Source organism: Colias philodice, chromosome 11 (assembly GCF_061535455.1).
Source record: "Colias philodice isolate Cphi_HAF_F1 chromosome 11, ilColPhil1 Martin Lab GWU primary, whole genome shotgun sequence".
Lineage (NCBI taxonomy): Eukaryota > Metazoa > Arthropoda > Insecta > Lepidoptera > Pieridae > Colias > Colias philodice.
Genome location: NC_143096.1, coordinates 2,359,659 through 2,374,586, shown reverse-complemented (window position 1 = coordinate 2,374,586; position 14,928 = coordinate 2,359,659). Strand labels below are relative to the sequence as shown.

The 14,928-nt window shown below is 32.5% G+C and overlaps 4 protein-coding genes across 4 annotated transcripts; all 4 read left to right on the top strand.

Annotated features, from left to right (window-relative positions):
• The first annotated feature begins 863 nt into the window (after positions 1–863).
• On the top strand, positions 864–2,924 carry LOC149484384 (catalase-like). The gene is made up of 2 exons (XM_089700482.1): positions 864–1,205; positions 1,386–2,924. Exons 1-2 carry the CDS (start codon positions 1,110–1,112, stop codon positions 2,826–2,828), a joined length of 1,539 nt encoding a protein of 512 aa, XP_089556608.1. The 5' UTR covers positions 864–1,109; the 3' UTR covers positions 2,829–2,924.
• A 67-nt stretch (positions 2,925–2,991) lies between these two features.
• Positions 2,992–5,818, top strand: LOC149484383 (catalase-like). The gene is made up of 2 exons (XM_089700481.1): positions 2,992–3,876; positions 3,973–5,818. Exons 1-2 carry the CDS (start codon positions 3,784–3,786, stop codon positions 5,407–5,409), a joined length of 1,530 nt encoding a protein of 509 aa, XP_089556607.1. The 5' UTR covers positions 2,992–3,783; the 3' UTR covers positions 5,410–5,818.
• Positions 5,819–7,435: 1,617 nt separating this feature from the next.
• Positions 7,436–10,444, top strand: LOC149484382 (catalase-like). Its single transcript, XM_089700348.1, has 2 exons — positions 7,436–8,048; positions 8,275–10,444. Exons 1-2 carry the CDS (start codon positions 7,971–7,973, stop codon positions 9,709–9,711), a joined length of 1,515 nt encoding a protein of 504 aa, XP_089556474.1. The 5' UTR covers positions 7,436–7,970; the 3' UTR covers positions 9,712–10,444.
• A 438-nt stretch (positions 10,445–10,882) lies between these two features.
• LOC149484381 (catalase-like) lies at positions 10,883–13,126 on the top strand. The gene is made up of 2 exons (XM_089700347.1): positions 10,883–11,313; positions 11,576–13,126. The coding sequence occupies exons 1-2, from the start codon at positions 11,176–11,178 to the stop codon at positions 13,013–13,015; spliced, it is 1,578 nt and encodes a 525-aa protein (XP_089556473.1). The 5' UTR covers positions 10,883–11,175; the 3' UTR covers positions 13,016–13,126.
• The last annotated feature ends 1,802 nt before the right edge of the window (positions 13,127–14,928 follow it).

The window sequence follows — 14,928 nt, the reverse complement described above, 5'->3', positions numbered from 1 at the left end:
AACTAGAACGTAATATATTATGCCGCCGCTAATGAACTGTTATACTTTTGCAACAAACTTGATGCTACGGAAAAACAAAAATAGCGATATTTGCGAGATTACCAATATGACAGTTCACTGTGTAAGGACTCACTAACTCGTAGATTTCTTTCGATTGACTTTCTACACAGTATTACTTTACTCTATGCTTTCTACGATTATAATGTAGACTAGCTTCCGCCCGCGACTCCGTCCGCGCCGAACAATTAAGAAAAAATATTATTTATTTTTTTTCTATGTACTTTCCCGGGATAAAAAGTATCCTATTTTATGCCCAGGATAATAAGGTATAATTATTGTACCAAGTTTCATCGAAATCGAACCGTTAGTTTTCACGTGATGCCTTCACATACAGACAGACAGACAGACAAAAATTTTTTTAATCACATATTTGGGTTTGGTATCGATCCAGTAACACCCCCTGATATTTATTTTTTCAATATTTTCAATGTACAGAATTGACCCTTCTACAGATTTATTATATGTATAGATTTTTGTAACCGAAAAACGTTTTTTTGACAGTTGTTGATATTATGTAACGTGTAATAAATATACCTACATACACAAATACCCAGTACCTATATATTTTTTTATAATTTAGATTGTTATTAAATAATAGCGGATCTATTCAGGTAAGTTCAGATACAATGATTTAAGCATTTTTTTATTAAGTATTTAGTGTTTTACAGGAGTATTTTCTAAAGTTTACATCAGGTTCGAGGAGGAAGGTTTATCTTTTATTTTAAAATCATATCCGTTACATTAAAGTTTGCCTGCAGCATTTCATATAATAAATAGAGTGAAGAGGTAATTATATTTAATTATTGTAATATATGATTCGGCCAATTGCGTTCTCACTTTGCAAACGATACTAAGTCAGTTGCGAGTAGGGTGTAGAGCTAACTATAGTCTGTAGTTCCTTAGTATCGGCAAATACCAATTAATAATTAGGTAAATTTATTGCATCGTTCTGTAATTCTATAGTGGTTAGAATATTTACACGCGAGAAAATATTCGCTGTCAGCTGACAGCACCTATATCCATTACTAAGGAAGATTTGGTAGAAGGATATGTTTCGACTTTTATTTTTGTTATTTTCGATTGTTGTGATAGCTTTCGATGATGACCCCGCACAACAATTACCAGCATTTAAAGAAAGGACTAAGGTAGGATACGACGTATTTGTGACAGATTTTTATTACAAGTCAATAATACAATTGAGCTTAATCATAATTAACCGGGTCATAATTTTTTTTTTTACTTTTACCAATTACCTTAAAAATATTTTGAGCCATTCTTGCGGTATAAATAGTGTAACTATAAATATACCTACGTATTGTTTTCAGGGGCCTATCGGACTAATGACGACAAGTAATGGTGTGCCAGTTCCCTATAGAGAGGTATCTAGTTCTTTAAATACCAAGTTCCTGTTTAATGAATACTTATTGGATTCTATCACACACATTATACGAGAACGTATCCCGGAACGTTTTGTTCACGCAAAAGGAGCTGCCGCTTTTGGTTATTTTGAAGTGACCCACGATATAACAAATATATGTAAGGCGAAACTATTCAGTGCGGTTGGGAAAAAAACTCCAATAGTTGCTCGTTTCTCTCCGATTAATCCTGAGAGAGGAGGAAGTGACCTTTACAGAGACGCAAGAGGTTTTGCTGTAAGATTCTACACGGAAGATGGAAATTTTGACATGGTTGGGTTCAATACACCCATGTTTTCTATTAAAGATCCTATCTATTTCACAACATTCACACACTCACAGAAAAGAAACCCAGCTACAAATTTATTTGACTCTAACATGCTTTGGGATTTCGTAACCGAGCGTCCTGAATCCATGCATATATTTTTAATGGTTTTCGGCGATAGAGGTATACCTTATGCGATTCGAAATTTACCAGGTTTTAATATCCATACTTATCAAGTAGTAAATGAAGCTGGTGAATATTACTTTGTAAGATTCCATTTCCTACCAAATTCTGGAATTAAACACATGGATGCGGAACAAGCTAGAATTATAAGTGGAATAGATAGCGATTATCTTATAAGAGGTTTATACCGAGATATTGCTAAAGGTGATTTTCCTTCATGGTCGGTGTCTTTGCAAATACTTACACTAGAAGATGTGAAAAATGCGGATTTCAATGTGTTTGATGTAACAAAAGTACTCCCATTAGACAAATATCCTTTACATCCGATCGGTCAAATGGTTCTTAATAAAAATTTCGATAACTATTTCGCCGAAGTTGAACAGTTAGCTTTTAGTCCTTCAAATTTGGTTCCTGGTATACTTGGAGGCGCTGACAAAATCTTCGAAGCAAGGCGATTAGCATATCGAGAAGCGCAGTATTATCGTTTAGGCGTAAACTTCAATAAGATCCGTGTAAATTGTCCATTTATGGGTCATCCATTAACATACAATCGTGACGGAACTGCTCCCGTGAGAGACAATGAGAGAGACATTCCGAATTACTATCCGAATTCTTTCAATGGGCCAATTCCCTACATGGATTATAATACCACGAAATTAATAGATATTGTAGAGGATGAACCTAATAACTTTGACCAAGCACGAGATTTATATCAGAATCAAATGTCAGCGGATGAGAAAGAAAGGTTAATTGATAATATATTATACAGCTTGGCGACAGCGACTAAATTTCTTCAAGCAAGAGCAATAACACTTTTGTCCACCATCCATCCCGATCTCGGTAGTAGAGTAGAACAAGGCTTGTTATCCAATATGACTGAAAATTATATGAATTTGAAAAAATAGTGTTATGCCTGTATTTTATTATTTTAAATCTCATCTCATTCTTTTTGTGCTAATAAAAGTTTTTTTAATAAATAGAAAAAAGGCAAGTGTGCAAAACTATTGTTTTTTTATTTATAATAATAATATTTCCATATAGGTATTATAATGTCTTATGTATGCTCCTCGTTTTAGATCATGATAATCATTTGTTTTTTTGCTTTAGCCATTTATCTCTGTTAAATTTGCTGAATTGCTCTCATGTCAAGGAATAAAACAATCAACCCATATAATATTATTGAATAAAACTTCATTCCAGTTATATTGAGATGACCTCAGTTCTTTAGTGCTAGACACCGAGTTCGAAATTACTAATTCAAAACGTAACCAATGTAATGAAAATAATGTTATTTACATTGTAGTATTATTACGTTCAATAGATTATGCAACTGCAACATTTTTCTTGGCTGGTTTAGCTCTTTCTCCTTACTTATTAGACCGAGACTCGAAGTATATCATGAATTCAAATAAATTCAATAAGATTAATATTTAATTTATACATGAATAATATTTTTACAATAAAAGGATATTTATTGTATCTATGGATAATTAATAGGAAACAAATATAGAGAATTGATAAAAGGAAAATTTGAATGTCTTCATAATGATCTATTTATCTATAAAATTTTAAAATTTTAAAAAGTTTACTAATTTTAATCCTATTGAAAGAATAAGAAAATTTTTGCATTTCGTTGCCTTTCCGCCTTTGTTATATTTAATTAAGAGCGTGCCGTTGATACATTTGAACGCGTAAACATTGATCAATTTTTTGGCTATTTGCGAAATAGTTGCATTACTTGTAAGTTGGTCAGTTCAAAACAAGGCCGCAGTGTTCAGAATACTATAAAGTCGGTGACTGATCTATTCGAGAGCTGTTGAGGGTTTAACAAAAATGTGATAATTGTTTTCATACGAAAAGATGTATTGGTTGGTAGGAATAATGGCGATAGCCACTGTGAGTGCAAAGAGTGACCCAGGACAACAGATTATTCTATTCAAGGAAAAAACGTCGGTAAGCTAAGATTATATAAAATGAAACTTTTTTGTGCTTCATAACATTACTAAAGTTACGAAAATTTATTAATATAAGTTATTTATTTTGTTATAGGGGCCAATTGGAATTATGACAACGAGTGCCGGAGCTCCAATCGAGTATAAAGACACGAACACCCTAAATACTCGCTTAATATTTAATGAATTTTTTATGGATTCTTTAACACATCTTGTTCGCGAACGTATACCTGAACGTATAGTGCATGCAGTGGCAGGTGGTGCTTTTGGATATTTTGAAGTCACACATGATATCACACACATTTGTAAAGCCAAATTGTTCAGTAGAGTAGGTAAAAAAACACCAATTGCAGCCAGATTCTCTCCTGTAGTTGTAGAAAGAGGTGGAAGTGATACTTCAAGAGATGCACGTGGATTTGCAGTGAAATTCTATACCGAAGATGGAAACTTTGATATCGTTGGATTTAATACACCAATGTATGTTTACAATGACCCAATATTATTCCCTACATTTGTGAGATCTCAAAAGAAAAACCCAGCTACGAATTTGTACGATGCCAATACTCTTTGGGATTTCTTAACTCTGCGACCTGAAAGTTTTCATATGTTTTTATTAGTGTTTGGAGACCGCGGTATTCCAGATGGATATCATCATATGCCAGGGTTTGGTATTCATACTTTTGAAGTCGTTAATGAGCATGGAGAAAAGCATTTTATTAGATTCCACTTCATGCCAGACGCAGGAATAAAAAATTTGCGAACGGAAGAAGCAAGAAAAATAAGTGCTGAAGATGCTGATTACAATACAAGAACTTTGTATAGATCTATTGCTAATGGCGACTTTCCAAGTTGGAGTGTAAGTATTCAAGTGCTTACATTAGACGACGTTAAGAATGCAAGAATAAATGTATTCGATGTTACAAAAGTACTACCTCTAGATGAATATCCACTAAGACCTTTGGGAAAGATGGTATTGAATAAAAACGCAGTAAATTACTTCGCTGAAATTGAACAATTAGCATTTAATCCTGCTAACTTGGTGCCAGGAATTTTAGGCGGACCTGATAAAGTGTTTGAAGCAAGGAGATTAGCTTACAGAGATGCCCAGTATTATCGTTTGGGGGCTAATTTTAATAGGATACCCGTAAATTGTCCTATACAATCTAAAAATTTAGCTTACAACAGAGATGGAAAGCCGCCTGTGAAAGAAAATGGCAAAGATACCCCTAACTATTATCCTAATTCTTTTAATGGACCAGTTCCGTATGAAGATCATAAAAGAGGAGAACTATTGCGAATTTATGAAGAAGACGCTAACAATTTTGAACAGGCAACTGAATTGTACGTCAATGAAATAACAACGGAGGAACGTAGCAGATTAGTAGAAAATGTATTATATAGTTTGGGGCCTGCCGCAAAGTTTCTTCAAGAAAGAGCAGTAAAAATCTTCTATATTATTCACCCAGACCTTGGCAGCAGAATAGAACAAGGATTACTTGCTAATACATCACAGCATTATTGGAACGATTACTGAAGAAAGTCTTTGTATTTTTTAAGTATTAAGTGGAAATAGGCTAACATGTAGGTAAATATTATAGTACAAAATTTTAACGTATATCGAGAATATCATTTGATCTCTTTTTTAATCCCAAAAAGAATTGTGATCCACGTAACGAATACTAATTTAATAATAATAATTACTTAATCCGCTGCTGTTTATGCAAAATTTTTTGTCAATAGATTATTACCGGTCTTGAAAATGATGTGTAAATATTCATGTACATTGATACATACAGGTCAATCGTGCAATGAAGCGTGTAATTATATCTAATTATAATATGTACTTTAGGCTTAATTTATTTATTTCTTTTTAATTACCAATGTTTAATGCAATATGTCTGACAATAAGGAAATAAATTAGACTTTACTTGAAAATGACTTATGATTGACTTTGTAATCCAGTCTGTAGGTATTTATGCTCTACAAAAGGTGGCGTAGAAAATGTTTTGAAACGATATTGTTTAGGTATGAAAGGTTAATCAAAATCCAAGTTTTGGACCTTGACGGACCCAGGCGCTAGCCGCCATCTTGAATTAAAGGTGCTAAAATTAGGTATATTTTAAATAACTTCTCAATTGTTTACTAAATCACAAAAGTGTCTATGAGGGGTTCAAAGAAGACAAAATTACCTACATTTTTTTCATACGTGATTATTCTGTAAGTCTTAAAGGTAAAAAGTTACAAGCGACGGAAATAATAATATTTACAGAAATCATATAATTTTAATTTTGTTTAAAAATTGTACAGCTATCATTTTTTAATTCTCTTTGATGGCCCGGGCTGGTTAATGGTGGCTTCTTCATTATCGTCACTGAAATTTTCTGTTTCATTGTCTGTATTTTTAGTTTCCAACCATGAAATTTCGTCATCATGACCAGAAGAAATCGAAGACGCTGGAGCACGCTTTCTAGTAACTTTTTACGGAGGGGACATGGATAAGGAATCCTTAGAAGATATCCGATATGAACGATTCGTAAAGTTATCAATAAAAAGTAAATTTAATCGACGAAATTTCATGGTTGGAAACTAAAAATACAGACAATGAAACAGAAAATTTCAGCGACGATAATGAAGAAGCCACCATTAACCAGCCCGGGCCATCAAAAAGAATAAAAAAAGATTGCTGCACAATTTTTAAACAAAATTAAAATTATATGATTTCTGTAAATATTATTATTTCCGTCGCTTGTTACTTTTTACCTTTAAGACTTACAGAATAATCATGTATGAAAAAAATGTAGGTAATTTTGTCTTCTTTGAACCCCTCATAGACACTTTTGTGATTTAGTAAACAATTGAGAAGTTATTTAAAATATACCTAATTTTAGCACCTTTAATTCAAGATGGCGGCTAGCGCCTGGGTCCGTCAAGGTCGAAAACTTGGATTTTTATTAACCTTTCGTACCTAAACAATATTGTTTCAAAACATTTTCTACGCCACCTTTTGTAGAGCAGAGGCTTTTACATTTCCCCACAGACTGGACTATTGAATTAGAAATATTCTTTTATTTTATACTTACATATTGGTTAAGTTTTCACAGTAAAAATGTGCAATATGAATTATTATAGCGTGCCTGTCTGAATGGCTGTGACTGTAATCTTTCGTTAGGCAGGATATACACGATTTCCGTGGTACATATATTAAAAAAATCAGTGCTCTTTCATAGTTATAACTCTAAGAGATCTTTTTGTTCAATTTTCGAGTTGAATTTTATCAAGATAATTATTAAGGTCATTTAGGGCCGGTTTTTCAATGCTTGGATAAAACTTATCCGTCCAATAAAGTATTACACGATAATATTAAAATGTCACGTAAATTGTCAAATACGGGCAATTAGAATACGTTTTCAAAATGCTATTTTATACATTATTAGACGAATATTATGTTTTATCCAAGCATTGAAAAATCGGCCCTATGATTTCCAAAGAAAATTCCTCAATTTAAATTATTTTATTAAGTTATGAGAGGACACTATTATATTCATTATTAAATCTTCATTAATATGTATGCCTATTCTTTTATTTCTTTCATGATTTTTACATGGTGAGTACCTATAATAATGTAATATAGTACGTGTATGTTATTCTTTAAGAAATTAGTTACACATTTTGATTTTAGCCTTTGCTACTCACATTTTCACTTGAAATGCGATAATAATAATTAAAGACGAACTTTCTTTTTTTTCATTCCTTCATTTATTCAAATGTTGTGTATCATTAACCGACGGTTAATAACCGTCTGTATGTGTATATTTTGCCAGAACGAGAATATTAATTTTGAAGGACGTCTGCCCTAACGGTTTCCAAGTTTCAATATTAAAATAACGCACGTAGAATCAAGAAAATAACATAGATAAAACAGCGCGTTTAAAATTGCAAATAATAAAACGTTATGAAAAATAAAACCAATGAAATTGTATTTAATAACCATTGCAAGATGCAATTCCCTTAGTGCTGCGGTTTATTTACGTGAGAGCGCACTATAAAAGGGTCTGTTTACTCAAATAATAAAATAAGTACAAATTATTGTAAATAATGTTAAAGTTAATAGTTTTATTTATTCCCATAACAGCTTCACAGTATGATCCTCTGGACCAAATTTTATCATCTGCAGTAAGTAGTAAATTGAAGTGAATTTCTTTTTTATTAGGCACAATGTTTTGGAGATTTATTTAGACAGTTTGGTGTGTTCTACAATACATTACATTCATTTAAGATATTCTTGCTATTAGAAAACTTCTTCTTTTAACATAAATTAACTATCAAATTCCAGCATTTTATGATTTTACATATTTTTAAAATATTTATTCCATCACTTTATATAGTTTTATTTCTACAGGGACCTATTGGCATTATGACAACAAGCAACGGTGCACCAGTGAGGTATAGTGAAGCATCAAGTTCGTTAAACACTCGATTGTTGTTTAACGAATATTTCATGGATTCTATAACGCATCTCTCTCGCGAGCGTATTCCTGAAAGATTGGTACATGCAAAGGCTGGAGGAGCATTCGGATATTTTGAAGTAACTCACGATATAACACACATTTGTAAAGCCAAGCTCTTCAGTGCAATAGGCAAGAGAACACCGATTGCAGCAAGATTTTCACCAATTATTGTCGAGAGAGGCGGTAGTGATACTTCTAGGGACGCACGCGGGTTTGCTGTTAAATTCTACACAGAAGAAGGAAATTTCGATATAGCGGGTTTTAACACTCCAATGTTTGTTATAAAAGATCCCCTCTTCTTTACTACATTTGTTCATGCTGTAAAAAAGAATCCCGCTACAAATTTATTTGACGCAAATGTTTTATGGGATTTTTTAACCCTTCGTCCAGAGAGCTGGCATATATTCTTATTGATATTTAGTGACAGAGGAATTCCTGATGGATATCGTCATATGCCTGGTTTTGGTATACATACATTTCAAGTAGTGAATGAAAATGGTGAAAGTTATTTTGTAAGGTTTCACTTTGTGCCGAATAATGGCATAAAAAATTTAAGTGCCGAGGAAGCTAGGAAAATTGGTGCTGAAGACGCCGATTATAACACACGCGATTTGTATAAATCTATTTTAAATGGTGAATATCCATCCTGGAATTTATCTGTACAGATTTTGTCTTTAGAAGATGTAAAAAATGCAAAATTCGATGTTTTCGATGTAACAAAAATTCTTCCTTTAGACACATATCCTTTACATCCCGTTGGGCAAATGGTATTAAATAGGAACCCAGATAACTATTTCGCTGAAATAGAGCAATTAGCATTCAATCCTGCAAATCTTGTTCCTGGAATTCTCGGTGGAGTTGATAAGTTGTTTGAAGCACGTCGGTTATCCTACCGAGATGCACAGTATTATCGTTTAGGTGCAAATTTTAATAAAATCCCAGTAAATTGTCCATTCCAAAGTAATCCTTTAACTTACAATCGTGATGGAGGACCACCGGTGAAAGCCAATGGGAAGGACACACCTAATTACTTTCCCAATTCGTTTAATGGACCAGTGCCTTACAAAGATTTAAATAGTTCTGGATTAATTGAGATAATACAACAAGACTCCGATAACTTTGAACAAATAAGAGACCTTTACCTTAATGGTATAACAGATGAGGAAAGGGATAACCTTATTGATAATATATTGTATAGTTTGGGTTCAGCTTCAAAGCTTCTTCAGGATAAAGCTGTCAATATTTTCACAATAATTCATTCGGATTTTGGTAATCGAATTGAACAAGGGTTAGTGTCAAATATAACAAGCGCATCATTTTACAAATAATTTCAAATTACAATGAATGAAGTACCCATTGAAACAAAGGACCTTACATTTACAAATACCTTAGTGTAAATATATTTTTATTCGCAAATACATGTTGATTTATTTTGAATAGTTAACTAAAATAAAATTGAAAGGGTATATTTAACATTTAGAATTGATGAAAACGATTTTATACTTATAATATAATTTTAACTTAGTTAATAATGTCATTAATGCTTACAATAATAAGGAATTCTTTACAAAGATATTGATTTTTTCCGTTTTGGCTTTTCTTAAATATAATATCTGTCTTAGACCTTAGTACATTTTAAAACATTATTTTTGCACGATTTTTGTAAAAACTTAAACGCCTAACGGAAGAAGAGAGGTAAGAAAATGTGTAACTAACTACTCCAATAGTTTGAATCGTATTGAAATTTACTGACCATGATCTAGATTCAAGAAGAATATAATATTTATATATAGATCACGCAATATGCTTTGCCCTATATGAAAACAATTTCCTTTCTTTCAATGCCGTAAAATAAACCTGTAGAAGTAATGACTCTACTAATAGAGTTAAATCAGTTTTGAGGAATTGCGTATTATCACCATCATACTAAATTCATTTGATTTCAAACTCTTAATTTTTAAAAACCTAAGTAAATTTCAACATTAAATTTGCAATTCTGAAACCATACATATGCAGCTTTAAAATAACAACAGGCGCTACTTTCTTGTGCACTATTCTAATGAGTAGATACATGTAGATAGCAAATACCGAAATACGTCGAAATATTTAAGTAAAATCCATACTGTAATACCATAAATATATTGTATACTTTACTATGCTAAATATTATGTACTTTATTATGTCCTTTTGTTTGTCTTTTTTTACGCCACAACGCAGCGATTTTTTTGTCTGGAGATACATCGTTTGGAAGCTAGAGAAACAAATGGTTAAAGTTATTTGTACATCGTATGGATTGAACTTAATTCGTGAGTACCAGGCTTAAATTAAAGTTTTTAAATTGTCTAAAAACTAATCAAACGTCCTTTGTTACCGATAAAAACAAGTTTGCAAATTTTATATCTAATATTTGAACACGGACCGTTCGCGAATGTGGTCGTGCTTTTTATTAAGAAAGGTAGTAATTGATTACATTTTATATAATTTTATTATTTTATATATTGATGAAGTTACAAGTACAGATGATATGAGCAATAATTATAATAAGAGTAAAATAATTAATCATTATGATCAAAATTAATATTAATTTGCAATTGTAACAATTTTTTTTGAATGAAATTTACAGGTTTAAAGGTGTATTTACGATTTCACTGTTTATCTTTACAGTTAAAAAAATTTACAGACATTTTATTTTAAAATTTATTTAGCATAAATATATTATTTAGAACAGCTTTTCATCGTTTTTTTGTTCTTACAGGTTTCTTGTTGTAAGGAAATCCTTCAAGTAATTTACGATGAAGAAAGTATTTAGAACGCATGCATTATTGATTTTATGGACATTATTTGTTATATCAATACTTTCAACGGATGGTGAAGATGAAGCTTTAGATCCCGTACGAGATCAAATGGCCATATTTAAGAATCAAACAGCTGTGAGTTTTAATTAATAATATTACTTACATGTTTATCTTCATTAGGATCGTAGAAGGATTTTTATTCATTTTATTGTTATCTTAATATTATTATAAAAGCAAATATTATAGTGAAAGAATTTTCATTGTCAGACCCTTGGTCAGACCATTCCTTCCAAAAATTACAAACATAAAGCTAGAAACTTTACCTCTACACTAATTATGTTAAAATTTAATTACCGTTGGGCATTGATAATTGTACTTATAAGTATCTCCATTTTAGGGCAGAGATATTCTTCTAACTACCAGTAACGGCGCACCGGTTGAACAAAGGGATACTACAACACTAAATAAGAGATTAATGGACAACGAGTTCTTTATGGATTCCATAACGAGGTTTGCTCGAGAGCGGATACAGGAGCGAGTTGCTCACCCTAAAGGAGCAGGAGCCTTTGGATATTTTGAAGTCACACATAATGGAACTCAATATATCAAATCGGAATTTTTGGACACAGTGGGTAAACGGACTCCCGTTGCTGTAAGATTATCTGGCACTGTCCTATCAAGAGGAGGTAGTGACAGTTTTAGACAGGGCCGTGGATTTGCCGTGAAATTCTACACGAAAGAGGGAAATTTTGATATCGTTGGGGGAAGCTTGCCTGTGTTTCCTTACCGCGATCCTATTATATTTCCTGGTTTCGCCAGGTGCAGAAGAAACAATCCAGTTACAAATACTCGTGACCCTAATATGGAATGGGATTGTCTTACTCGATACTACCAGGGCTTAGGTATTCAATTATGGTTATCAGGATACGCCGGTATTTACAGGGGATATCGTTACATGCCTGGATATGGGATTCACACATATCAAGTTCAAAATAAAGAAGGTAAAATTTCTTTTGTACGGTTCTATTTCACGCCAGAAGCTGGAGTGAAGTATTTAAGTTCAGAAGAAGCGAGTCAGTTGGACTCTATTGATCCCGACTCATTCACTAGAGATTTGTATGAAGCTATTTCATGTGGTAAATTAGTAAGTTATAAATTTGAGATACAGGTCATACCATTTGTAGAAGCTATGAACTCAACATTAGATATTTTCGATACTTCACGGCGAATTCCATTTAATATTTATCCAAAAATACCAGTGGGACGTATAGTACTGAACAAAAACCCGGAAAACTATTTTGCTGAAATTGAACAATTGGCGTTCAGTCCTGCTAATTTAGTGCCTGGAATCGATGGTGGTGTGGACAAATTGTTTGAAGCAAGGAGGTTAGCATACAGAGAAGCTCAATATAATCGATTAGGTACTAATTTTCAAAATATAAAAGTGAATTGTCCGTACAGAAGTATAGTGAACACTTATAATAAGGATGGTGAAGCACCCATTGGTGACAATGGGCAAGGTATGCCTAATTATTTACATAATTCCTTCAATGGACCGAAGGCATATGTTGATTCGAGTAAATCAGAATTAATAGAAATTTTTGAACGTAACTATGAAAATTTTGACCAAACGGCAGAAATATATGAAGAAATGTCTGCAGAAGAAAAAGAACTTGTAATAAGTAATATAGTCAATAGTTTAGGAAATGCTGTACAATTTTTACAAGAACGAGCTGTAGCAATCTTTACCCGGATTCACTCAGAACTTGGACATAGAATTTCAAAAGGTTTAAAAGAATTTAAAAAGTCACCGACTTGTAATATCAAGTTCGATTAGTATGTATTTAAAATTAGAAGAAACAGTAGTCATATTAGAAACAAAATCTCTAGATACAGTTTTACTTTTTATTAAAATCTCTCCTAAATAAATAATGTTATTTTACTTTTTCCTCGTAGTTTTTTTAATTACTGAACAACAACTTACAAGCTAATTAAAGCAAAGAAATGTCAATCATATGTATTGTTTTGCTGTAACGTGGTTGTAAATTTTGAACAAAGATGTGAAAACATTGTGTACATTTCAAAAAACACCTACATCGCATTCAAAAACTGTTTACATAATACATTTCGTTGTATTGTAATAAATCTTAACAATATAAATTTTCAATCGGTCAATTTAATGAACATTTAAATGGGTTATATTACTTAATACACAGTTTGATATATATAAAGCACTAACAGACCTTGACCCTAACAAAGGCCCTGGTCCTGACTTAAGCCCTATTTTCTTGAAAAAACTCAGTAAAACTTTATCGGTACCTCTCGAAATTATCTTCAATAAATGCCTCATAAATGGTGAAATCCCTAGTCACTGGAAAAAAGCCTACATAACACCTGTATTTAAATCTGGCTCAAATGATGATATAACAAATTACCGTCCTATTTCAATTCTTTCAGTTATCTCAAAAGTGTTTGAAAAATTGGTCCACCACCACATATCTACCAGCCTTAAGCACACTATTATTGAAGAACAACATGGCTTCGTTAAGGATAGGTCTACACTTTCTAATCTTCTTGTCTTCACCAACTTTTTTTTCAATGGTTTGGATGAAAAGGCTCAAATAGAGACTATCTATACAGACTTTCAAAAAGCTTTTGACAAGGTGGATCATCTTTTACTATTAAAAAAGCTGTCCTATAATGGCATCAAGGGCAATCTTTTTCGATGGTTCTCCTCATACTTACAGAGTAGGGTCCAAGTTGTTGTTATGAACGGTTATATGTCGTCGTCTGTAGATGTTTCATCTGGTATTCCACAAGGGTCCATCCTTGGGCCCTTATTATTTGTCCTATTCATAAACGACATTTCGTCATGTTTTCAAAACACAAAATTTCTCTTGTACGCAGATGACTTAAAAATTTACTCTTCTGTGTCAAGTGAAAGTGACATATGTCTAATTCAGGAGGATCTCGATAGACTGTCAAATTATTGCCAGAATAATAAATTATTTCTTTCACATAACAAATGTAAACATATGCGTTTTACAAAAAACATTAAAATTATACCGTCAACATTTAAATTGGGGGATCACACACTTGACACCGATACATGCATACGTGATTTAGGTGTTTTCCTAGACACTAAACTAACATTAGACAATCACATAGACTACATTACAAAAAAAGCTTACCGTATGTTGGGCTTTATCAGCCGTATAACAAAAAAATTCAGGCATAAAGAAACATTCATTTATCTATTTCAAAGTTTAGTAAGATCGCAACTTGAGTACGTTTCGCCCATATGGAATCCCTTCTATGACATTTACAAAAACAAATTAGAAATGGTTCAAAAAAAATTCTTACGGTCTCTTAACTTTCGTCTACATATGCCTCGTTGTTCTTATGATAATCTGTTGGTCAGGTACAATATGATGTCCCTGTCTGACAGGCGCTCATTAAGTGACGCACTTACTCTCAGAAAAATTTGCTTGGGTGAAATCGATTCTCCATATCTACTCGAGTCATTGTACTTTCGGGCCCCAACAAGACCTTGTCGTTCCAAAAATCTTTTTCACGTAGGGCACACAAGAACTAATGCCGGTCAACGAGCGCCACTCCATAGAATGTGTAATTTGCATAATTCTCTACTTAATGACACTGATATGTTTTCATGCTCTCAAATTAGTTTTAAGAATAATTTAAAGAAGTTGTTTATTTAATTAATAGCAGGAGTTGTTAAGATAACTGTTT